The sequence below is a fragment of the Hermetia illucens genome, chromosome 3, assembly GCF_905115235.1.
Source record: "Hermetia illucens chromosome 3, iHerIll2.2.curated.20191125, whole genome shotgun sequence".
Lineage (NCBI taxonomy): Eukaryota > Metazoa > Arthropoda > Insecta > Diptera > Stratiomyidae > Hermetia > Hermetia illucens.
Window position 1 is genome coordinate 37,012,217 of NC_051851.1, and position 26,044 is coordinate 37,038,260.

The window sequence follows — 26,044 nt, forward strand, 5'->3', positions numbered from 1 at the left end:
TTGATAACGGTGGTGGATGGATGGCGAAGATTTCTCGGTCAACGCAACCCTTCCTTGTGCGTCACCCCGGTGCGCTTTCTGAGCGTGGAACTTCGCGAAGGTGAAACCCGGGAGGTTTGCTGAAGCTCTTGGAGCTCCAGGCTCGCGTTCTAAGGTACTCCTGGGAGTGGTGACGCTGCAATTGGTACTGTCGGAAATTCAGTTGTACCTGATAACGACAGCCTGTGGAGGTTCCATTCCCAAGAGAGATGTGGCAAATCTTCTATGTATTGGTGGACGGTGGAAATTGCCGAATGCTGTCGCTTGACACAGTGGGTACAAACCACAATGACAGATCAGCCAAAAGGAGATTCGACAGCATAATAAACAGAAATACAGCTTGTAGTTGGCAAGATCTGGTCGACAACGTGATTGGGGACCCGTGGGGACTCGGCTACAAACTGGTAATCCGAAAAACGGTGACTCTGTGGAAACCCTATTCATTTGAGGCTGAGTATTGTACGGGCACTATTGCCTGCGCATCCCCTGCGGGTTGATGGCAGTCGCGTAGAATGCGCCGACCACTGCCTACTTTCGCACATTCCAGAATCCAATCAAAAACCGTTAATTGGGAACAGGTTTTCCACATTTACTAATAAACGCAAACTGTGAATATCTTACTTAAACCCTGTTTCGAACAGTTTGAAGAGAATTCCGACACCGATTAGACTGAATCCTTCCAAATTTTCCTTCCCTCTGCCTTTAATTGATGCATTTTAGCGAAGCAAATGTATCTAACTTTCTCGCTAAAGTTCAGTGGCTTTTATAATGCGGCGCATTCGCAAATTGCGAATTTTCACCTTCACTTTCAATCCATCATCGAATACATTTTTCAAATAACGTTCCATTGACCTGTGAATGTACAACAATTAAGGTGAAAACTCCCCCTCAATCAGAAGAAATATGGGCACATTATATCAGGTTGTCCACAAAGTTTTCGCACAAATCAAAGACAGAATTCAGCAGATAAGTTTATAAAAACCTTTAATTATTTAATCTAATATATAATTGCCTCCATTAGATACGACTTCCCTCCATCTATCGGGCAACTTCAAAATCCCCCCTCTATAAAACTCTTCCCCCTTCCCCTCAAAGTACGTGCGAAGTGCACTTTGGAGGTCAGCTTCAGAAGTCATTTTTTTACCATCCAGAAAATGTTGGAGGGACCTGAACAAATGGTAATCAGAAGGAGCAAGGTCGGGACTATACGCAGGATGACTCAAAACTTCCCAGCCAAGCTCACTCAATTTTCGCTGAGTAGTTAAAGATGTATGCGGCCGGGCGTTATCATGATGAAAGACAATATTTCGCCTGTTGGCCAATGCTGGTCGTTTCGAACGTAGCTGGGTGTTTAATCTGTCGAGCTGCTCGCAGTACTTATCGGCGGTAATGGTCTCGTTTGGTCCCAAAAGCTCGTAGTGTATGGGGCCACGAACGTCCCACCATATACTGAGCATTCGCTTCTGCTGATGAATAGACGGCTTTGCTACCGATGGACCCGGTTGATCTCGATGAGTGTAGGCTCGTTTCTTCGCTACGTTTTCGTACACAATCCATTTCTCATCGCCAGTTACCAATCGATTCAAAAAAGGGTCGTTTTCGTTCCGTAAAAGGTTAGCGGAGCAAATTCTCACTCTATCGGCCAGATTTCGCTCAGTCAGTTCGTGCGGTACCCACTTTGTGCTTTTCAAAACATATCCAAGACGCGTAATGGCTACTGCTACTCCTGATTTTGATACACCGAGATCCCCTGCAAGCACACGTGTCGAAAGAAAAGGATTCGCTTCCAGTTTGTTGCGCAGGATATCGTCGTCAATCGTATAGGGTCTTCCTGAGCGAGGTTCATCTTCAAGTGTCAGGTCTCCGCTGTAGAATTTTTCGAACCAATCGTAAACTGTCCTGCGCTTTACCTTTCCTTCACCGAATACCTTCGACAAATTTTCAATCGCCTTCGGCACCTTCGTCCCCATTTGAAACTCGTACAAAATGCAATGACGAAAATGTACTTTGTCGAATTCCATGTTTATCCTTGAATATCCTTCACAACACTGATCCTTCAAGGATAATTTACCATGCATTTTATAGTTAGGACTCTGACCTTTCCATTGGGATATCACATGTTGTACCTGCTGTTTTGGTTTGTCTGCTAATTGCTTTTTAATTGTGACATTAATATTTGTGCGAAAACTTTGTGGACAACCTGATACATTTATGCATGTCTTGCCAGTTGTTATTTACTCGGCAACTCGCCTGTTAATATTTTTCATGTGACTTTTCCACACTAACGAGAGAATTTCCACGGCTAGGTAATTTTCGGAGATAAAAGGCTCCTAGCGTGGATGGGAATGCCAAGTATTTGACGTGTTTTTTGTAGTATCTTCCAAGAAAATCTATCATTATTTTTGCGAAAGATGTGAAAATATGAGGAGACGAAAAGGAGCCGTGACAGAGTTCGGATGAAGGAAAATTTGCATGATTCATGAGCTTTTAAAATACGTTGTGTTCCAGCGTTTTTCACAGAAAAGTCATTTTTTTTTAAGCTGAAAGAGGAATGACAATGCTTTCCAGGCTATCGTAATAATCGAATTCATTTATGTAACGTTTTGTAGTCTTACATGCTTGTACGACTGTACCTACATAGTTTCCCTCTTGGTGATAATGTACCTAATTCATAATTCATAAGGCTGTGCTTCCGCTTTTTGCCTTCAAAGTGAATCCAGTGCATAAGATGCACATAAACCGGTCTCGTGAGCGTTTATAAATATCTGCTTTTGTGTGAACCAGAGTCCTTCGGACACTCAGAACTCATCCAGCAATCACGTGCAATCTCCGCAATAGTTCCGAACCAATTAATCCCAATACCGTACACAAAACGAAAACGCATGAACCATAGTGCATCCATTGAATTGCAACCGCAGGGCATATGAACTGCATCTCAAGATTGAAGGACCTGCAACTGTTTCAATTGAGCAATTTAAGGGTTCGTGGTGGAGACACTGATTGCACTATATAGTGACCGTCAACTTCACAAAAGCCATTATTGACCCAAGTTCACTGTGCGTAATGCACTTAAGTAGGAGTAATTCAATGAGCGTAAGTTAGACTCCGTCGGGTGAGCTGACAAATGATGGGAGCAAGCAAGAAGCACAATCAACGGATCTAGATTGACCATTTCTTGTCCAGTTGTGATAGATATGAGCAATCCAAGTAATATGCGGGCAATTTGTATTGCAACAAATCAAGGCGGCGGCGGTGACAGCGGATCATTAGTCAGGAAGTGGCACTGGCTCGTTGGCTTATAAATGGTGGGAATTGGAGGTGATTAGTTGGGGTGTTCTTGGGCTTTATAGATTTTCAAATGCTAAGATGCTTGTTATGGTAATGAAATAAAGTGTTCATTATATCATTAACATGTTGTTACCGAAGAAACTGTGGAAGAATGTTCAGGCGAATGTCTCTTGTAGGAAAGTGTGAATAGATATTTGGAAGAAAACTGCAAATCTATGGGTTCTTGCACAGGTGTTTCAACTCTTGGTAGGAGCTCTTTATGTCCATCTTTGAAAGTGTATGATATCATCACTTTAAAGCTTTTGTGGAAAACAGAAGCTTATTAAAGTTGGTTCACCGTTGTATTTTTTACGGCTGGACGGACATTTTAGAACGATACTACTCCAAAGGGTTGCAACAGTGTGTGCGATTCTAAACCAATAAAATCACCATTACCCTCTAATTCTTGCTTGCCCGCATTACTACCAATACTACGCGAGAAGCACTGCGCTTTAAGCGACTAAGGCCTCCATTCTTCTCGTCCTACTTGCGCGCTCTGTTCGGCGGAGTTCTGTTTGAATCTTCCTTATTACGGAATTAACTACGTACCAGTTTTCCTTCCACTTCATTTACCTGACCATGTTCTGCGAACTTAGGCTGACTTTCAAAAAGTTTCCCAAGCTTGTCCTCTCTCAGCAAAATCGTGAACAGTACAGTAGAACACATGTACTGGGTTCTCAGGTGTGCAACTACGTTCAGTATCCTCTTCTTCTTTTTCTTCAGCCTTTGTCCGGTTCACAAGCGGGGTCGGCTCGTCGTGATCGGTTTCGCCATTTGGCTCTATTGAATGCCTGATCTGGGTGCAATCTCGACGCTTTTAAATCCCCATCCAGCGTATCAAGCCACCGATGTTTAGGCCTGCCTTTTGGTAGCTACCATCGACTTCGATGTTCTGACCAATCGTGGTAAGTGAATTCTCGTTAGCACGAATTACATGACCATACCATCGCAGACGTCTTTCGCAATTTTTTCACGATCGGTGCAACCCCATAACGATCGCGGATATCCTCACTTCGGATGTGATCAAAACGTGTCACGCCACTAGTCCACCGTAACATCTTCGTCTCCATTACCGTAAGACGCCGTTCATTGTCTTTTATAGTCGGCCAACACTCAGAACCATAGAGAGCGACTGGACGGACGATATTGCAGTAAATTTCAGATTTGAGACGTTCGTTGATACGTCGATGACAAAGAACACCAGTTGTGGAACGCCACTTCATCCAGATGCACGCTCGAGATCATTTTTGCTATCAGATGCTAGTAAAACATCGTCTGCATAAAGCAGCGTGTAGGGCGCTGGATGTTGGATATCCAGCTGCGTTCAGCATAAAAAGGAAAATTATGCAACCTGAATCGATAGGGATGCATTCTGTAACTACCATGACCTGACAAAACTTGTGTCAAGTGGTAGTTAATTTCGTCGTATTGTCCCTAAATTCGCTTCTCAATCCGGAGAGTCAGTGTGTGGGGCCAACTAAACCTCTGTGGGCCATACTATCGCTACCGCCACTTTTCCAATGACTCTCACTTTGCTAGGCCTCGGTATCCTACATCGTGTTCAGTTAGATTCATTTTACTTTTCTCGTGCAGACAACGTGCTACAATTGCCAGAATACCTATTGGGATCATTCCCGTGGCCGAGGGTATATCATGATAGTAACCTCTTTTGATTGCTTTCACCCGCGAGTGCTTCCTGCCAGGTCGGTGCGGCGTATGGTGGTGTAGAGGGAACCGGTGCACCTATAACTCGGACCTCCAATGTTAGACATGCTCCGCGCTAGCGATACACAGATCCTTTTTGGTCTGAGTCATCAACGGCACAACAACCGGTATCCGGTTTAGGCCTGCCGTAATAAGAAACTCTAGACATCCCGGTTTTGCGCCAAGGTCCGCTAATTCGATATCCCTCAAAGCTATCTGGCGTCCTGACTTACGCCATCGCTCGATGTCAGGTATCGTTTGCTTCGTTTTCTTTTTCTATCATAGACATTGCCCTTACAGACTTTCCGGGCTGGATCATCTTCATCCATACGGATTAACTGACCCGCCCACCGTAACCTATTGAGCCGGATTTTATCCACAACCTGAAGGTCATGGTATCGCTCATAGATTTGGTCGTTATGTAGGCTACGGAATCATCTATCCTCATGTAGGAGGCCAAAAATTCTTCGAAGGATTCTTCTCTCGAACGCGGCCAAGAGTTTGCAATTTTTCTTGTTAAGAACTCGAGTCTCCGAGGAATATATGAGGACTAGCAAGATCATTGTCTTGTTCAGTAAGAGCTTTGACCCTATGGTGAGACGTTTTTGTAAGCTGAAATAGGCTCTGTTGGCTGCCAACAACCGTGTGCAGATTTCATCGTCATAGCTGTTATCGGTTGAGATTTTCGACCCTAGATAGGAGAAATTATCAACGGTCTCAAGGTTGTAGTCTCCTATCTTTATTTTTTCCGTTTGACCGGTGCGGTTTGATGTTGTTGGTTGGTTGGTTTTTGGTACTGAAGTTGCCACCATGTATCTCGTCTTGCCTTCATTTATGCGCAGCCCCGCCTGCTCGATCTAGGTGAAGGCAGTTTGTACGTCTCCGGTCGTTCTTCCCATGATGTCGATATCGTCAGTATAGGCCAGTAGTTGGGTGGACTTAAAGAGAACCGTACCCCTCGCATTTACCTCAGCATCACGGATCACTTTCTTCAGGGCCGAGCTAAAGAGGACGCATGATAGGGCATCCCCTTGTCGTAGACTGTTGTTGATGTCGAATGGTCTTGAAAGTGATCCCGCTGATTTTATCTGGCCTCGCACATTGGTCAGGGTCAGCTTTATCAATTTCGTCTGAATGCCGAATTCTCTCATGGCCGTGTACAATTTCACCCTGGCTATGCTATCATAGGCGGCTTTGAAGTCGATGGAAAGATGGTGCAACTGATGTCCATATTCCAACAGTTTTACCGTCGTTTGCCGCACAGAGAAATTCTGATTTATTGCTGATTTGCCTGGAGTGAAGCCTCTTTGGTATGGGCCAATGATGTTGTGTGCGTATGGGGCTTATCCGGCCTAGTAAGATAGCGAAGAATATCTTATAGATGGTGCTCAGCAACGTGATTTCTCGATAATTGCTGCACTGTGTGATATCTCTCTTTTTATGTATGGGGCAGATAATGCCTCTTTGCCAGTCGTCAGGCATCGATTCGCTGTCCCACACCTTGAGCACAAGCTGATGAAACACTTGGTGTAATTGGTCGCCTCCATATTTAACCAATTCGGTAGTAATTCCATCATCTCTCTATTTGTTGCTGGCAGTATTTGTCCGTCGTCTTCAATTGGCGGGGCCTCCAACTCGCCGATGTTCTGATTGTTTAGTAGTTCATCAAAGTACTCAACCCATCGCTCCAATATGGCCATTCTGTCGAAAATCAGATTTCCCTCTTTGACTCGGCGGGATGAGCATCGAGGTGTGCACGGCTTCATCCTGCTGACTTGTTGGTAAAACTTGCGCGCCTGGTGCGGTTGCTCCCTGTACTTTTCGAGTCCACAGACCTGTTGCTTCTCTCAGGCTTTCTTGTTCCGTCTGTGAAGTCGCTTCTCCGCTAGCCGGAGTTCGTGATAAGTCTGCGTGGCCCGCGTTATTTGAGAACATTACTTGGTATGCAGCATTCTTCCCTTCCGTAGCTAGCCAAGTATTTATAATAACATTCTTTAGGTGGTTGTGCTTCAGCTCCAGGATCTCTATTGACTGTGGTTATTGTGGCAGGTGTTGCGGAGGGCTGTGGTGTGGATGGCTTCAGTTTTAACTCCCCTCTGATTGTCAGGGGGGATTGGATGTGTTGTTATTCGAGCTCGGAGCACAATGCCAGCGAGATAGTGATCCGAGTCGATATTAGCCCCCCTGTATGTTCTAACATTCATCAAGGCTGAGAGGTAGCGGCGTTCGATCAACACGTGGTCAATTTTGTTGAAAGTGGTTCTGTCTGAAGAGACCCATGTATGTTTGTGGACCGCTTTCCGCGCAGACCGGGTACTTCCAACAACCATTTCCTGTGACATTGCTAATTGAATTATCCGCAGTCCGTTATAATTTGTATTTTCGTGTAAGCTATGAGAACCAACGTATCGCCTGAATACGAGCTCTTTCCCTACTTGGCTGTTAAAATCCCCAAGTATGACTTTGATATCATTTCTGGGACAGACTTCGAGGGTTCATTCTACTGCCTCGTAGATGGTATCTCCGACTCTGTAGTCTTCTCTGTAGGGGCGCAGCCCTACCCAACCCCCAACTTAAAGGACCAGTTGGTATAATTTGTCCCGTTTTTAGGCGCGGGAAACTCGCCTTCATGCTTCTTCGTCTGCAGCTTTTCGTTAAAAGTGGAGGGGGAGATAGGGTTTGGTAGTAGAGCTGTTAGTGCTGGTTCAGCAAATGTTTCCCAGGTTTTATGCTGCATCATGGGTACCAATCCACGTTTCATCCTGGGACCTACACTCCTTTTTGACCACCATCTTTCCTATGGTATTTATAATGTAAATTAAGTGGTATTATGATGAGCCTAATTTTTGTTTCCTTCTGCGTTCTATCATGCATACCTCAAACACTCTGATAGACCAGTCTATTGCCAACAACGATCTTAACTGCTCTACCGGGAACAGTCATCAAACCAGGAGATTTATTATCGCCGATTCTCCAGTAAATCTCCTCAAGTTCCTCTTCAGTTACCATTTATTTGTCGATGCAGGCTGTTCATCCCTTGATCTTGTTCATAACAGCTATTTACCCTGCTCCCCAGTGATTTAGGTCCGCCCTCATGCAAAGCCTTTTCAAGCATTCTGACATGCTAGTGCATATATCCTGTTTATGCCTACCTAGAAAATTCGAGTATGCTTTCCGTTTCCTGTCGAAGTTTGGTGTTCCTCTAGATCATATCCTTCTTGCTCGAAAGCGTGGAACCCACAACTCCACGATTTCTTCATCCCACCCTTATTTGCGAGTACTTGCCGCCTGGGCGTGGCAGCATCGCATGCTTTCATTATGCGACTCATAACTTGTGCTACCTTTTCTGAAGCGGTACTATTGGGATTATGGCCTCTCAATAGCATGTCTTCGAATGTATCCCCACGAAACGAACTAGCCCTGATTTCCAGCTCTTACCTAATGGTCCCTATGAGGATAGTGCTCACTAACAAACCATACCATTCTCCTCGCGAATGTGGTATTCGAATATGCCAAATCGACTACTGATTCACACCAAGTCAGGCTCCCCAAAAGTCTTGAACAAAATGAACCCTGGTGTTCGTAGTTCGACGGCCTCAATTCGCCGCCCACGCGATAAAATCACCCGCTGTGAGTTTGTAGTTTCGACTTCTTTTATTCGTAAGTTGCACATCTATAATACCATTTGCTCGTATTGGGCCATCGTTACGACTGGTGATGCGTAGTAACTTTTATATATAAACGCCGGCTACATTTGCTCTAACGATTCAAATTTCGGAAACTTCGTCAATTTTTGGATGGTTCGATTTCCGCGTCCCGATATTGCTGCCCTGCCAGTCACATCTGCGGCCCCGGATCCTTTTATTATTGGTATACTGTTCACTGATTATGGCAATAGTTAATCTGTGAGAGTAGGTCTGCGCAGCCTCTTAATGGTTGAGATTCATTTCTATCATTGTGATTTCTTCATTGCAACCATAGCTCTGCTAAATACTGTGCATCTGCTGCTCCCGGCCATTTTACCCTTACAAAGCGCACATTGCGAGCCAAACTTGTGCTCATTGAATTTATGCCCCCCCCCCCCCCCCCCCCATTTTTGGACTCCCTTTGTCCTATCACATTCGCCGGTCCATTTTGCCGCTATGTCGCAAATATCAAGACACCAAAAACAGCGCTTAAAGGATATCTGTTCTCTGGGGTTGCAAACGAAACCCTATTTTTACTTTATCAGCCGTCAGGAGTTTGTTCGCTCTTGCAGTTGTCCGAACTGTTTTTCTAGGGCCTCGCCGGTAACCTCCATGGTGTTGATTCCATCAATGTCTTTTCATTGTATCACAATCCCTTGCTTCTTGGCCCGGCCTAGAATTTTTGCACCTAAAGACTTCTTTAGCAACGAATTTGCTTTTTGAGATCTTTTGATTCTGCTGACGTTTTCTACAAAGTATACCGGATTGGGTTTGACCTTCCTAAGAACATCGATAGATGCCATATAATATTTTTGGAGACGATAATCAATTCGGATCGTAATCTACTTTAGCCGTTTTTTCTTAGCTCAATCTCTGATCCATGCTTCCGTGACCCCTTTTTGGTACTTTACCTTCCTTGTGTTTCACTGTGTGTACCTTTCTTCTGAGAGGCATTTTTTACTATTAGCGCCCTGCGAGAGTCTAAATGAATAGTTCCCCCCTCTTTTCTAGTTTATCGCTATTTGATTTGAGGAGGGGTCGTTTGTGTTGTCTACTTTGTTGTGGCTTTTTTTTCTCTTGGCACTGTTATACCGGACCCTAATGGCTTTAGCTATGTTTTTCGTAGCCTGATGCACATCGTGTTCGTTCTTTATGGATTCGGACAACTGTATCTTTTCCCTTCAAGCAGGGCTAAAGATGATTCGGTATCAAATAAAGATTAGTATTTTTGGTATTTTTCAAATGCGTTAGTTCTGTCGTCAGTAAACATGGCGGCGAACAAGAGGCTCAGAAATGAATATCACCTAAATTAAGGGGCTACTCTTAGAAACTACTTAGTCAAACACAAGGGGGTAAGCAAATGTCTTCCACGAATATAGCCGTATTAAATATCAGATAAAACTTATTATACTTAGGGTAAGCAGAGTGAGAAGTCAAAAAAATCCAGACTTTAAATGAGAATTCAACTTTATCCCAGCGGTACAAAATTTTGCAAAGATCCAAGTTAGAATAAAGGACAAGTTGCGCAAAAGGTTGGTATAAATTTTGCTATAATCCATCTTCATGTACTAAAGGGGGGTGAGCAAATTAGATACTGCAAAGAACACATTTGAAGTCAGTTTTGCCACGAAGTCTCACCGGAGGTGACGTGTGTGTGTGTGTGTATGGTGGGTATGGTGGGGGAGAAGCTACAGCTTTTGAGCACTCAGGCCGTGTTGGCCCATTGTACTCGCCGGAATATTCCGGATTTGTTAACGTATAGCAGGATTTCCGTTAGTGGATGTAATGCTATCCGTCGCAATTGGAGAACATCGGCACCAAAGATCTGATGCCTGATGCGTCCATAAGCGCGGCATTCACATAGGAAATGCTCCGTGGATTCCGCTTCCTCATTACAGGAGGGACACGTATCATCTTCGGAAATTCCTGTTCTGAACATATGCCCAGCTAGTGAATTATGGCCTGTCAGAATGCCCACAATACACCTGCAGGTCCTCCTGTCTTTCGACAGGATAAACTTTGCGGTACGTATGTTGGGTTCTGGCAGGAAAAGTTTGGTGTGTCGAGCAGCATTTAGGCTCTGCCACCTATCATTATGGGAAAATTGTTCCCAGTTTTTGAAAACAGATTTAGCCAATGCTACTGATACCCCAATTGCTGGATTCGGTCCCTGCATAGGGGAGATTGACCCCTCTTTCGCTAAAGCGTCCGCGATTTCATTTCCCTCTATGCCACAGTGACCAGGTACCCAGAGTAGTTCCACCGTATTGAATCTAGACATAGAGTTCAAACGGTTTCTGCATTCCTGAACGATTTTTGAGGTGATCAAAGGACTGTTCAATGCCCTCAATGCAGCTTGACTGTCACTGCAGATTGCGATGCGCCTGCCCTTCAACCGCTCGTCAATCACCCAGTTTGCCACCCTTAGGATCGCATAAACTTCGGCTTGAAAAACCGTTGCATATTGTCCCAAAGGAAAAGCCCACTTCTCGTTTTTATTCGAGAGGTAGACTCCGGCTCCAGAACCCTCTTCTGTTTTTGAGCCATCGGTGTAGAAGACTTCCGTATATCCCACCACGCATTCCTCTGGGTCTTCTCAGTCCTCTCTACGCTTCAGGGTAACTACATATCTTCTACCAAACAGATGTATGGGGACACGAGAATCGGAAGGCATTGTAAGAACTGGATTCAGTCCTCCCAGTAACTCGTCCAATGCTCTGTGCCCCCCACATCCGTTGTTTTCCCATAGATCTAATCGAATTAGCCTATGAGCTGCTCTCATTGCAGTGCTTTGAATAAATATATCCAGTAGCTGCAAATTGAGTAGTGCATTCAGAGCTGCACCGGATGTCGTGCTCATGGCACCAGTGACACCCAGACAAACAGTTCTTTGCAGTGCGGCTAGTTTACGGTGAAAACCTTTTTGTCTCACCTTAACCCACCACACTACGGATGCATATACGAACATCGGCCTAATGATGGCAACGTATATCCACATTACCACATGAGGCCTGAATTCCCATGTTGAGGCAAAGGTCTGTCTGCACAGCCCATAAGCTGTGAGAGCTCGTTTCATCATTTACCTCTACATGTTTGTTCCAAAGAAGTTTTTTATCTAGAGTGACCCCCAGATATTTCACTTCTTCGGAGAGTTGAAGGGTAGTACCCCTCATCTCAGGGAGACAAAGTCCATCCAGTTTTCTCCTTTTTATGAATAAAACCATTGTGGTTTTATTTGGATTAACTGACAAACCATGTCTAAGGCACCAGCTGTCTATCAAATCAACGGCACGCTTACTATTCCTACACACCGTTCCAAGATCCCGATCAACAGCAAGTACAGCCACGTCATCAGCATAAGCTTGAGCGTGTATTGGCAAATTTTGCAGTTCGCATAGCAGTGAGTCGATCGGTATACTCCACAAAAGCGGCGAAAGCACACCTCCTTAGGGGCAGCCCTTCGTTGCTTCCGTAGTCAGGTAGCGATCGACCCTTACCTCAGCGCACAACAATCTTTGCGTTAGCATAGCATGGATCCACTTAATTAAAGCATCATCAACACCATGCGCTCTGGCGGCATCACGAAGTTTTTGAAAAGGCGCACAGTCAAAAGCTTCAATGTCCACGAACACCCCCATCGCGTACTCACTATTCAAAGTTGCATCCTCTATCTTTGTGACCAAAGAATGAAGAGCAGACTCACAGGACTTTCCACGTTGGTAAGCATGTTGGTTTTCACTAAGTGGGTGTGACCTAAGTGCGTTTCCACGAATGTGACGCTCCACCAGTCTCTCCAAACCTTTCAGCAAGAATGAGGTCAAGCTGATTTGTCTGAAGTTCTTTGGGTTAGAATAGTCATCTTTCCCAGGTTTCGGTATGAAAACTACCTTAACCTGTTGTCAAGAAGAAGGCACGTAGCCCAGAGCAAGACATCCTCGAAAAATATTTTTTAGAGGTCGCTCTAAATGCTCCATACCCTCCTTTAGCATTGCCGGATAGATGCCATCCATGCCAGGTGCTTTGAAATGTTCAAAGGACAGTATGGCAGCTCTCACCTTTTCATGGGTAACAATCGCTTTCGCAGTGTTCCAGTTCCCCTTGCAACACTTGCGTTTTGAAGGGGTTGCAAGAACCGTCAACTCTCCCCCTACCACTTCTCTCACCCGTTCTCCCGGGTGGTGTACTTCCAGGAGGGTCTGTACTGAGTCCAGTCTGGAGCTCGTGAAAGTACCGTCGGGTTTTCTAAGAGAATCCAACTTGGCCGATTCATCCTTTTTGAGGACTCTGCACAGCCTTGAAGTCTCCCTTTCGCCTTCCAGTTCCTCACAGTACGCTCTAAAGGAGTCTCGTTTCGAGCACCTCACGAGCCTCTTATATTCACGTTGTGAGTTCCTGAAATTTAACCAGTCTTCGTTCTTGTTACTTTTGCAAGCACGATTTAGAAGTCGCCTGGTTGATTTCCTGAGTCTTTGCAGTTCTCGGTTCCACCAAGGAACCGTTTTACCGCTTTGGCCTCGGGAGATAGGACAAGCCTCTTCATAGCACTTTAAAAGTGTGCTGTTCAGAGTTTTCACTTCATCTTTCAGCACCAAAGGAGTCCTTAGTCGCCTAGGGAACTGTACTTTATTGCCAAGAAGATCATTGAACTTTGCCCAATCCGTTTCCCAGGGTTCCGTCTTTGTACTGCAGACTGTTCACCCGCAATAGTCAGATTTAATTCTAGACATCGGTGATCTGACAGTGAGACCTCGTCTAGTACTCGCCAGTCTGTAATCAACTCAAACAATTTTGGGGTACAGATTGTTAGGTCAATTACTTCGTTTCTTCTCGGTCCCACGAACGTAGGGACGCACCGTACGTTTGCAGTCATAAGACCAGCTGAAGTGATGAAATCAAATAGCTTCTCTCCTCTTGGATTGCATTTGCTACTGCTCCAACAAATATGTTGAGCATTCGCATCGCATCCTATTAATACGTCACCAGGTCCCTAAGTTCTTGCGTCGGTGGATGATACAAAGAATCATAGGTTACCGGAGTTAGTGGAGGCAACTATGATGTTTTTCCTCTCGCCATTTATCTGGTATTGTATGACGACCGTAGCTAAGTCCTGGGAACAATATTGTCTCAGCATAGTTGCCTCTAACCGTCTTGACATCAGGACGCAAGCTCTCGGTCGTATGCATCTTTCGTCGTAGAAGATCCTAGCCCCCTTTACTGATCCAATGCCACAGATTCTGTTAAATCGAACCCACGGTTCTTGCACCAGAAAGATATAGGGGAAATCCTGTAGCTTTGTCATTTTCGCTGCCAACAGGTAGGAGGGAGCTTTGGTATGCTGCAGGTTGATTTGACCAATCTTTATGTTTTTCGACATAAACTTAGTCATAAGACATTTTGCCATCCTTGGAGGAAACTCCCACGGCAGCAGTCAGAACAGAGGCTGCAGCTTGCGCATACGTCCTCTCCCTTCCCGCCTTCGTGTTCGTATTCCTGTGGGAGGGACCAGCTTCATTGAGATCTCTCTCGCTGATTTGATCACCTCCCGGCCTCCGGTCCTAATCCCCGCGAGACGTGTGGATATAAGCCCTGGTGCGGAGCACAATAAAGCGTTGTCCACAGCAGATGTGTTGGTCTTACGCTTTTTGCGCGCATTACCGCTGACAGACGAGTCTGGTGCGTCCAGTGTGGATCTTACCGGAGTTTGCAGTTTATCCCCACCTTCTGCCGGAGATTCCGCTTCCTTGCGTCCGATTTCTCTGGGCGTTACCGCGCCTAGTGGTACAGCCACGTCTATGTCCTCATTCCCAAGGTGCTTCATCTTCCTTCGCAGTGCTCTCTTCTGCCGTCGGCTTAGGTCCATTCCAGGTTCACGGTGTCCGGACCGCTTGGATCCATTACCACATACTGACGTTAAACCAGTAGCGTCCACGTCACCAGCTTCCCGTTCTTCCGCTCTTCCCGGTAAGGATGAAGGAGAAGGTTCTGACAGGCAGGATTCAGCCTGTAGTCCCCCTTCCTTAGTGGCCGAAGTTCCCTTCTGCCGGGCCTTCCTCTTCCGCTTGCGGGTAGATTTGGGCTGTAGTACCGCGGACGGGCCGGCCGTAGTCGGATTTCCAGTTTCTCCCAATTTGAGAGTTTCCGTACTTTCCTTTCTGGCTAACTTCGCCGTAGGCACTAAATGCAAACTTTCCACTGAGTCGGAAAGCATGCCTTCTACAGATTGCTCTATAGGCGAGTATGAATGTGGTGAGGCCTCCAAAATCCGCGCCTCGGCCGCGACATGATTGCTCATGTCTGTGACTTCTTACCACTTGGAGAGTTTATATCCATCGTTTCCATATTCATATTTTTGACACCCTTAGTGTAGTAGTAAACTACTACAGGCTCCCCCACCACGACAAGGTGGTGTCCGAGGGGGAGTCGGAGGTGACGCTCTTTGATCACATGTGAAATGAGGATATCTGCGATTGATGTGGGGTTACACCAATTGTGAAAAAATTGTAAGAGCGATGTTTTCGATGTAATTCGCGAGACTTCGCTTGCCAGGATTGGTCTGAACATGGATATCATTGGTAAGCGACCAAAAGGCCGGCTGAAACAATGGTCGTGATGGTGATTTGAAGACCTCGTGGTTACATCCAGATAAGGTCCTTGATGGAATGAAATGATGCAACCGATCACGACGAGTTGACCTTGCTTGTGAACGGGACAAAGACTAAAGAGAAAAAAGAAGATATGGCCTGCTAATGAAAGATTGTCAGGTATGTGTGAGCCGATCAGGATTCTATTTTCCGGTAGATATCTTTTCATTTTCATCAGTAAATATAACGTCCAACTGCCTGAAACATTTCAGAAATGCAACGCCCCTTTGGCTTGACTTGGCTCCTTTTTTGACTCAACCTTTGGTCAACCGCTAGGGGCATATGTTTGAGCGTTAACTCGCTTGCTAGTACTTGTGTTTTGGGGGCGATATTATGGCCCGCGTTTTCGAAGCAAACCACGTGCATTTGTTTCTTTAACAATTGATGGTTGCATAAATACTCCTTTTTGCAATTTGTTTTTTGCTGAACATTCGAAGATTTAGGACTCATTCTTGAGTTGAATACGTGCAAAGGGCGAAGGAAAGGGGACGTGTCACCTTTGATTGATGTCGGTAATAAAAAAAATTAAAGCTCCTGATTGGCGCGAAAGTGGGTTTTAGTATTGACATAGGTGGGAAAGTAGGGGAATCAGGGGCCAAAAAGTTAAGCAGTTAAGGTGAAATAAGACTCATTTTCAGGCACTATCCAAAGAAATATATTTCATCTCTATATGGTGTCAAATAAGGTTGATAGAAGAATATTACATAATTTTTGTCACATCAAATTCTTCTTCTCAATAATGTCCCGTTGTTGAAATTCTGGACACAATAAAACAGAAACTTTCTGTCATATGCAGTCGGTTACGACGGTATGGCGAAAGTTATTCCAGACGTGTCCAAAATTCAACATACGCGAGGAACCAGCGGAGCTTTTTCAGATCTCTCAACGAATCCCAACAGAGCGCCCAGACAATACAGATCTCGGTGACGGAAGCGAAAGAGTATTGAGGTGGACTTTGGGAGTTACCTGCCCAGCATGCTGAGCATGCTGAGTGGATCACCGCCGAAGGCACCCGTCATGCCAATACACCTGGTATGAATTTTGCGGATGTTACCGAAGAGGAAGTTCGACGAGCCATAAACATCTCGAAGAACTGGAGGGGCCCAGGTCTGGATCGGGTGCAGAATTTCTGGTATAAGAAATTTACCAGCGTACACAGTCGGTTGGCACGCAGTATAAATGAGGTCATGAGTCGGCCGGAGGAATTTTCACCTTTCCTCACTGCGGGGATTACCTACCTTATCCCTAAGAAGGACACGGTGCAGGACCCCGCAGACATAAGACCGATTACTTGCTTACCAACCTTCTACAAATTCATCACGTCCATTATTAGTGGAAGGATCAATGCGCACCTCGAGACCAACAATATTCTGTCCGAGGAGCAGAAGGGCTGCCGAGTTGGGTCAAGGGGTTGCAAAGAGCAACTCATTATCGACTCGGTAGTTATAGGACAAGCAACTAGAGGTCAAAGAAACCTCTTCAGTTGCTATATCGATTATGCCAAGGCATTTTTGGCCGTACTGTTATGGCACCGGTGCAATACATCATCAGGTATAATGCTGTATGTAAGGTTATCCATCAAAACCTTGCATATAAGCATGGGCTGATCACGGGAACATGACCGGTTTACCGATATGAGCCTCAAGCAGTACTTGATAGTTCTGCTTACAGCATGTATTGGGACCGGCAAGTTCTGACTGATCGCCATACCGCACACAACCAGCCTGACGTACTGTTAGTTGACGAGACGGGTCGCTCCGCGTATATTATTGATGTTGCTATCCCCCATAATAGCAACATTGAACGGAAATATGTGGAGAAGAAGGTGAACTATGAGCCATTGGCTCGGGAAATCAAAGAAATTTGGCGTCTCGAGCGGGTGGTTGTAGTTCCCATAATATTGTCAGCTAAATCCCTCACAGCTTCCGTTGATGTCCTGGGACTTTCGCACAGTCTGGTTCAAACCATGCAGAAGTACACCATTCTGCATACGTGCTCGATGTTGCGGGGAGTACTCGACGGATTCTCCCACTGACCTACCACCGGCCACCACCACCAGCGCCCCTTTAGTTTTTAAGTAGGTAGGATCGACCGAGCTTAAATGCGTGCCACTTAGTGCTAGTATTAGGTAAAATCCGGCGTCTGCCGAGATTGTGATAACTCGGAAATAAAAATGGAAAATTTGGTGTAAATCCTGCTAATATTAAGGAAGTTATAGCCGGTCAAAGTTTTGTTTTCTTTTTGTGGATTTGCTGCATCGGATATCATAGAGTGTGGAAGGTTCGGGCACCTAAAAGTTTTTACATAAAAAAAACGCAAACCTCATCATGACCGAAGCGTATACCTTTCGGTTTGTTTTTAACTTTTCTATGAAGGAAGAGTTTATTTTTTCGCAATGAATTTCAGGTAGAAAACATCTCTTGCTCTTGTTTACAATTTTTCCTAGAGAGAGAAAAGTTTGTAGTATGGAAATGTCTTACAAATTTTCTCATATTTTTTTTCCTTTCCGTTTCAGTATATCCACTGCGAACTTCCCTATAGAAATTAGTTGTTCATAGACTGTGCGGAAGCTCAACGGAGAATGTAGTTGTCTACCATTGTGTCTCGAAGGACATTCGAAACGAAGTTTCGCTGAATTTTCATATCCATTTACACGCGGTGCTAACATTGTCCCATAATTCAATTTGTTTATTCGGTTATTGATTGGGAAACACATAAAAATGCCATCTTTTCGCGGAGTGTTCACGTTACATCCACAGTTCGTTATAGCCATTATCCTGGCGGTTCGGTTCGTGAGCGTTTCAGCAATTATCGATAGACTTGTCGTTCAAACGAATAGTGGGCCGATTCGCGGTCGGTCGGTTATGGTCCACGGTCGGGAAGTGCACGTTTTCAACGGAGTTCCATTCGCCAAACCCCCTGTCGATAGTCTACGATTTAGAAAGCCTGTCCCAGCCGAACCATGGCACGGTGTCCTTGATGCTACACGATTGCCCAACACGTGCGTTCAAGAGAGGTAAGTCATTGTTATCAGGTTTGCTTTATGTATATATTGCATGACTTTGAATGAGTTTTTAAGGAAGTAAGTAATAATAGTGGAATACGTTTTGTTTATAACATGGCAGCGCAATAAATTGGCGAATGAATAGAATTTTGAATAGTTCTGCAGGGGAAGACCTTGGCCTCGCAAGTGGAGTCACAGCAGTCGACTTCGTAGTGCGACTATTGCTTCAGAAACCCCGTGGGCTCTTCACTTTAAAAAGTCACGAAACATTACGTAAGCTACCCTGCAACTCTGTAATTTAATTGTTATCAATTTATCGAGCAAGACCTCATTACTTTGGAATTACCAATAATTAGGTGTAATTAATATCATTCAGTCTTCAATTGCGCCAAGCAGACAAATCACTTTCTAATGACTGATGTTGGGTGATAATAGCTTTAGCCCAAGAGAGTTTGATTAATTTTTTAATTGCTGTGTGGTAACTAGATTCATCCCTCCGATTTCCTATTTTATTATTGCCTGTCATGAATTATGGATCTATGATTTATCGGAATTATTAGTGACTTTCCCCAGTAGTGGAGTCTGAATAGATGATGGCTCGTATACTGACGATAAATTTCACATAACCCACTTTTTGGGGGGTGTGATGACTTTTTTTTACTGCGCATTCAGTAAATAAGGTCCAAGCACCTGTTATTAAAAACAGCACCCATGGTGGGGTCCAAACAGAATACCTGTTACGAATATGAAATCCTTGGAAATAACCTTTTCTGTTGTTTTGAATAACCGGATGAGAGGATATTTGCCTCTCAAACTTAGACGTCGGCTAGGGCCCATGTTCACTTATGTTCGTCTTTTTAGAACAAAAGTTTTATTTCCTTTCTCTCCAATTAGTCCGACTCAGCATCAGATGAATGACCATATAAGAACCCTCTCCCATAAAACAAAATTAGTTCTTTTGTGACCAGCTTAAAACTGAACTACTTTCAGACACGCTACCCCCATGGCAAAGATAATGTAGCATCGGATGAGCCCCTCCCTTTATAAGCTAAGTATTTCTAGGCTATATTCTTTACCGACCCTGTGAAGTTAGATTTATCGTTTCTGTTATCGACTATATGTAGTATACCTCTGAAATGATTGCCTTCTAGAAATCTCTGGAAATACTGGATTTTGCGCTAAAGGGCTGACCGTTTTTTCTGCCTGGCTTCTCCAAGTGTTCTCCCTTGACTTGGCTATTGTATTTGAATTGCTTTCCTTTTGTTTTTATAGACGTACTTTGCCAGGAAAAGAAACGATTTGCTCCAAATACCGAGGCAGTTGACTCAAGAGACTTTCGCTGTTAAGTTTGTTCTGCTGACATAGAGTATATACGATACCCCCACCGTAAATATGTTCATCATCTATAATGGCATGTATCACATCCAACTGTGCAGAAGCTTCTAATAAACTGCGTCTTATTTGCCCTACTTCACCACTATTGGGCCAATGTGTTGCAGTCCTAAGGAATTACGCAGTTGTCAAACAAATCCTCTCCTCTCTTTCGACAATGGGAGACTTGGTGGGGTATACCAACTGTACACATATCCATCATTTATATTCACTCACACAAAGCCAATGCCAACTGCGGAGAATCTATTCAATCTGAGTTTTCCTACGACCAACAAGTTGAGTTGGTTGAGCTTAAGCCTCTCGATCGCGTTACTCCGCGTTCGAATCTCGGTTGGTTATGGATGTTTGTATTGATCTTTGGGTTGTCGCACTGGCCTGGGTGTATCAATTGCAGGATATTAAGTGTTATGATAACGAAACTAAAGCACAGTCTCATAGAAGCTAAATTGGGAGAAAAATAACAGTAACAAAAAAAAGACTGTGTGGATGCTTGATACTCTACAAGGGAGTGGACAGGAGACATGTTTCCATTGGAGCATGAGGACTGTTCAATTAAACTTTGAATTCTTTATTTCCTAATTACATTTACACCTAGAACTGCTTAATTGAGATTAGCTTTGAGTCTTTTATGTAGGTTCAAGTAGTTTTATCTTAGCCTCACCTGGAATACTCGGGTTACTTGATTCGTAAATTGGTAACTTTCAGTTACGTTTCCTCCATTCTTTTCCCGTACTCTTCTATTTATTTTGCAGGTTATCGAAGGTCAGAAATCAAATTTGAAATTGTGGGATCGAAGGTTTCGCCTTTAATGGAGACCAGTGTGTTCCTCTTGCTACCTATATATTTTATAAAACTATACATAAAATCGTGCGCCAAACGGCGCAGGATATGCTTGTCACTGAAACACTCGGACAACTCAACTATTTCCGCTCTAATCTGCGTGAAAAGTATTTATTGGGGATCACGGATCTGTTCTGTATGAGTCTTCACTAAATTCAGCCTTTTTATACTATATACTGTTTCATCTGTATTCTATCCTGGGAGGACTTGCCAGATTTCGCATGAGGCGCGCCTCTTTATGTAGATAAGGGAATACTCAGCAGATGCATATTAACGTCCATATGTACGCACTTAGAGATGTGCGTGCATGGGTACGTTTATGCACAACCCGAGTATGTGGAAGGAAAACATCCACTCGTTGACAAAAATAGTTTTACTGTGTGGGGGCTTCAAAATGGAGTACCGACGGCTTTTGGGAGTGGATAGACATGCTTACGATATAACTAGGCAGTGTGACGCTGGTTGGCAGCTTTGCTATGGTGAAATTTAATACCTACAAAACGAAGTGCACAGACGTCAACAAAAAACGCAGAAAGATGCGACCAGGAAGGAACGATGACCCCCAGAGGACGTAATAAGGTGAACCGCTTCTCAGCTAATGGACCACACAAAAGTATCTCACAATTGCAGGAGAAGCCGTTTAGGAATACATTCACAATAATGAGATCCCCTCCAATACCTAGGGGACTTGTGCCAAAAGAGCTCTATCGAAGTATGCGGAAGCAGGAGTGGAAGTTACTCTGGCGAACAGAAGACGGAATGGAAAAGCCAAAAAATTGTTAAACTATCGGAATTTATTAAAGACAAACCTAATGTGCAGCAAGCATTCGAGAATGTGGTGAGACCCATCAAGTTTCTGTATAATAAGTAGTGTCCAAAAGGCTATCGCCAACAAGGGAGTCAATGTCGAATTAAAAAGTATCTGTCGGTTGGGCGAAGGTTCAACCAAAAAAGGCTGAAAAGAAGATGGAAACAAGTCGGGAAACCGGAAGCTTGACGCTTCAGGTATAAAAGGTTTTGTGTCTCCTTATGTGAGGAACATAACGTAGTTCTCCATTGGCTTATAGCATTGACCCGAGATATTTAAATCGCTCAGTTCTGGGCAGGTTACCGCCATTGCCAGAACTCAGCGATTTAAATATCTGGAGGGGCAGATTACTGCCATTGAAAGAACTGAGCGATTTAAATATCTCGGGTCAATGCTACCAGCCAATAAAGAACTGCGTAATGAAATGTTTCAAGCATTAACGCCACCTGGATGAAGTGACATTCCGCAACTAGTGTTCTTTGTGATCGACGTATCAGCGCACGTCCCAAATCTAAAATTTACTGCAATGTCGTCCGTCTGTCACTCTCTATAGTTTGAGTGTTGGCTATAAAGGACAATGAACGGCGTCTTGCGGTAATGGGGACGAAAATGTTGCATTGCGCTGGTGGCGTGACACGTTTTGGTCACGTCTGAAATGAGAATATCCGCGTTCGATATGGGTTTGCACTGATCGTGGGAAAACTGCAAGAGAGGCGTTTTCGATGGTGTGGTCACGTAATTCACGCTAACGAGAATTCAACAACCAGTATTTGTCAGAACATCGAAGAAGCAACCAAAAAACCGGCCAAAACAATGGTCGCATGATACACTGGATGGGGATTTGAAGGTCTCACGATTACATCCTGATCAGGCATTTGATGAAATAAAATGACGAAACCGATCACGACGAGCCGACCCCGCTTGTGAACTGAAGGCTGAAGAAAAAGAAGAAGATGTGAGGAGCGATGAGCCTGACAGTTCCGTGTCACATAGTTAAAAATTCTATTGGCATCTATTTTTTAGAAAGTAATTTAAATAAATCATTTGATGGAAAGCCCTGTATTGAAATAGTCAACCTCATACGCTTCACACTCTGAGTTTAATATTATTAGCAAATGCCAACAATTTAACCAACATCAAATATAAACAAGTCGGGAAATCGGAAGCTGGACGCTTCAGGTACGAAAGGTTTTGTGTATTTCTTAGTACGTGGCATGTAATATATGCATATATTACGTGAGAATATCCACTTTCGGATGATATTGACATTCACAGTCTTGAATTTGCAAAGAAGCGACAACTTTGACGTATTATAACTTTGTTAGTAATAGTGCGATTTCCACCAAACTTGGCAAGATCATGCTCTATATTATACTCTATATTGCTGCGTGGTCCTAGCATGAATTTAAGGGGGGTTTTGAAGCGAATTACTGAAAATTATAGTAATATACTATTATTAACTTTATTTGTGCAGATATCAGTGTGGAAGGTATTTCGGAGCCCAGGCACCATATAGTGGCAGCCTCTTGATTTTTTTCAGATTTTTCGGTTGGGTGATTTCTGAGAATGGCCCCCGTAAAGGAATGGTCACTTTCAACCCCCCGCACTCCCCACCTTTCCAATAAATGTCAAAACTAAGACCAGCTTCGAAAAGTACTAACCGAGACCTTTAATTTGATACCCCACATGACTGTATTTGATGAAAAAAAAATTTACACCCCCCTTTTGCATGTATGGGGACCCCCCCTTAAATTCGCTGTAAAAGGATGTAATTCACTGTATACGTGAGCGTTGACAGTTCCCACCTTTTCACCAAATTTGGTGTCAATCGCTGCAACCGTCTCCGAGAAAAATGCGTGTGACGGACAGACAGACAGACAGACAGACAGACAGACGGACAGACAGACAGGCAGACAGACAGACAGTAAACCGATTTTAATAAGGTTTTGTGTTTACACAAAACCTTAAAAAGGGCTAGGGAGAATTAGATTCTTCTTGAATGGAATTTTAATATTTTACTCGAATTTCAATTATTCTCGTTAATTATGACGTCAGCATCTTATTTGTATGGCTTAGGATGCTGTTAATTATCACGAAATTGATAAGTTTGAACTGCTATAACTTTTCCAATAATAGTTGGATTTTCGTGAAACTTGGCATGTGTATGCACGAGGCTGTCCTCTATGTCGGTGCAAAATTTAGTACACTTTGGAGTAACTTAAGGGGAGTTTTTTAGTCGATTTCTAAAAGTTGATAATATACTATTAGTAAATTTTTTGAGCAGATACCGGAATAGGACATCTCTCGAAGATTAGATTTCACATAAGTGTTTTACACAAAATCTTAAAAAGTGCTGCAGATAAGTAGATTATTCATAAATGCGACTTTAATATTTCACGCGAATGTCAATTATTCCGGGTAATTATGACGTCAGCATCTGATTTGCATGGCTTTGGAAGTGGTAAATTCGCGCGAAATTGCTAAGTTTGAACTGCTATAACTTTGGCGTTAATTGCCAGATTTCTACGAAATTTTGCATGTTTTTACGAAATATTGTCCTCTATGCTGGTACAAAATTCGGAAGTCCTAGGATGAACTTAAGGGGGGCTTTTCAGTAAATTTCTAAAAGGTAGTAATATACTATTAGTAAGTTTATTTGAGCAGATATCGGAATGGGACATATTTTGAGGCCTAGATTTCATCTAGGCGCACCACCCTGATTTTTTCCGGATTTTTAGGATGGGTAGTTTCCGAAAATGAGTCCTGTCTCACTTCAAGTGCGTACATTTTGACTCATTACTCACGCACTTTGCAATTTATGCCAAAACTAATGTCAGTTTCGGAAAGTACAAATCGAGACCTTTCATTTGATACCCTACACAACTATCATATATCCGGTGAAAAAAATTTTTGAATCCCCCCTTTGCATGTATGGGGAGCCCTCCTTTAAACTCCACCTAAATTTATGCCACTCACTGTATGCGTGGGATTTCATAGTTCCCATCTGTCCACCGAATTTCGTTCGGATCGGTTCAGCCGTTTTGGAGAAAAATGCGTGTGACAGACAGACAGACAGACAGACAGACAGACATTGAATCGATTTTAATAAGGTTTTGTTTTACACAAAACCTTAAAAATGAGGATCCGCTCCTGGGTGATCATCATTTTTAGCGCTGCTAGTATACTCTAGGCATTCATAATTCGAAAAGCAAGGTAAGAAGGATGAACAGGAACATAAAGGGGATCTCATGTTGGAGTTTAAAAGACCACACGAGGACAGAGCCGGACACTATACCAGGTACACCCTTGGACACAGCGTCCCACGTCTTATCGCGTTAGACAAGCGACCATAAGAACGTCATGTCTACAAGCAAACGCGAACACCTCAAGCTAGCTATACAACGAAGAAATAAGAACTGTTTGAAACAACTCTCAGCGCAAAGGGGATCCCCATATTTCAATGCCTCAACAATGAAGAAGATCAAATAATCCAGAAGCATCTTTCTGTTCCTCCAAGAATCGTAGTGGCTCTTATCAACTCATGCTTTACCTCTACACCCCATAGTTATGACTATTTGGCATGTGGTTATCATTTGAGTATTTTTTTAAATCACTTCCAGCATCCGATGACGCGTGACTAAGTTCTCGCTTCCTGACTCGTAGAAGCAGCTGGTTTGTGGATATCTAGTTCTTGCACACTAGCTTCTCTTCTTCTCTGCCTTTCGAATCTTCCCGTTTGATACTCACGTTAAACTTTCAATATAAATATAACGGGGAGCTCCGTCATATGCGATAATCTTGTGATCGACACCCTCCCAGGATAACGCGTGAATTGAGAAAATTTCTAACTAGTCGGTCACCACATGTTATGATGTGATACTCTTGTATTACCTGCTAAGAATCAAAGTAGGGGATACGACAGCCGGGCTTCAACGCTGGTCCATAGCTTCACCGCCAGCAGTAACCTGGCGGCACTGTCATTCGTCATCAGTAAGTGACTCTTGGCCACGTCATTGGAGGACTTCTCAGCGCGTGTACCGTCAGCTGGCCGTTGCTGCTTCGCTATCTGCAGAGGTTGTTTGGCGTCCAAGCTTTTACAAACTCCACTTTTTTTCTTCTAGTGTTTAATCTTATCATGGGATCGGTATCACTTGGAAACGTTGACGCAATACACGCTGCGGGGTAACTCATGGAGAAACATCATGTGGAGCATTACCCTCTCATTCGATAGAACAAAATGGCGCAACCGATTACGACGAGTCCACCTTGCTTATGAACGGAACAAAGATTAAAGAAAAAAGCAACTAACGTTTAGCAACAGCAGGAATAATTTAATTTATTTATTTAAGATAATAACCGGCGAAAATCTAGTTGGACAGTGTTCCTTCGCTTAAAGTTATAGCATGAGTACGAGTCTAACAGAACAGAGAGGAGGAAAACTACAGTTCGGTTTTTTTAAGCGGTTGTTACGATATTCCCCCTGTTATTTAACGAGGACCTTTTATTCTCGGTTCATGAAGAGTATCGGGTTTTCCATTCTTCGCAATTTTATAAAGAATATGGATGGTCTGCTGGACCTCGAGCAGGACTTCCGTAAACTTTC

At 43.8% G+C, this 26,044-nt stretch overlaps 1 protein-coding gene across 1 annotated transcript in view; it reads left to right on the plus strand.

The window, feature by feature from the left end:
- The window catches only part of LOC119651295 (acetylcholinesterase), a 220,905-nt gene that overhangs the window by 19,561 nt on the left and 175,300 nt on the right, over window positions 1-26,044 (plus strand). The window contains exon 2 of the mRNA XM_038054816.1: window positions 17,913-18,413. Coding sequence (XP_037910744.1) covers window positions 18,118-18,413 — 296 coding nt within the window. The 5' untranslated portion in view covers window positions 17,913-18,117. The remainder of the gene's footprint in view (window positions 1-17,912; window positions 18,414-26,044) is intronic.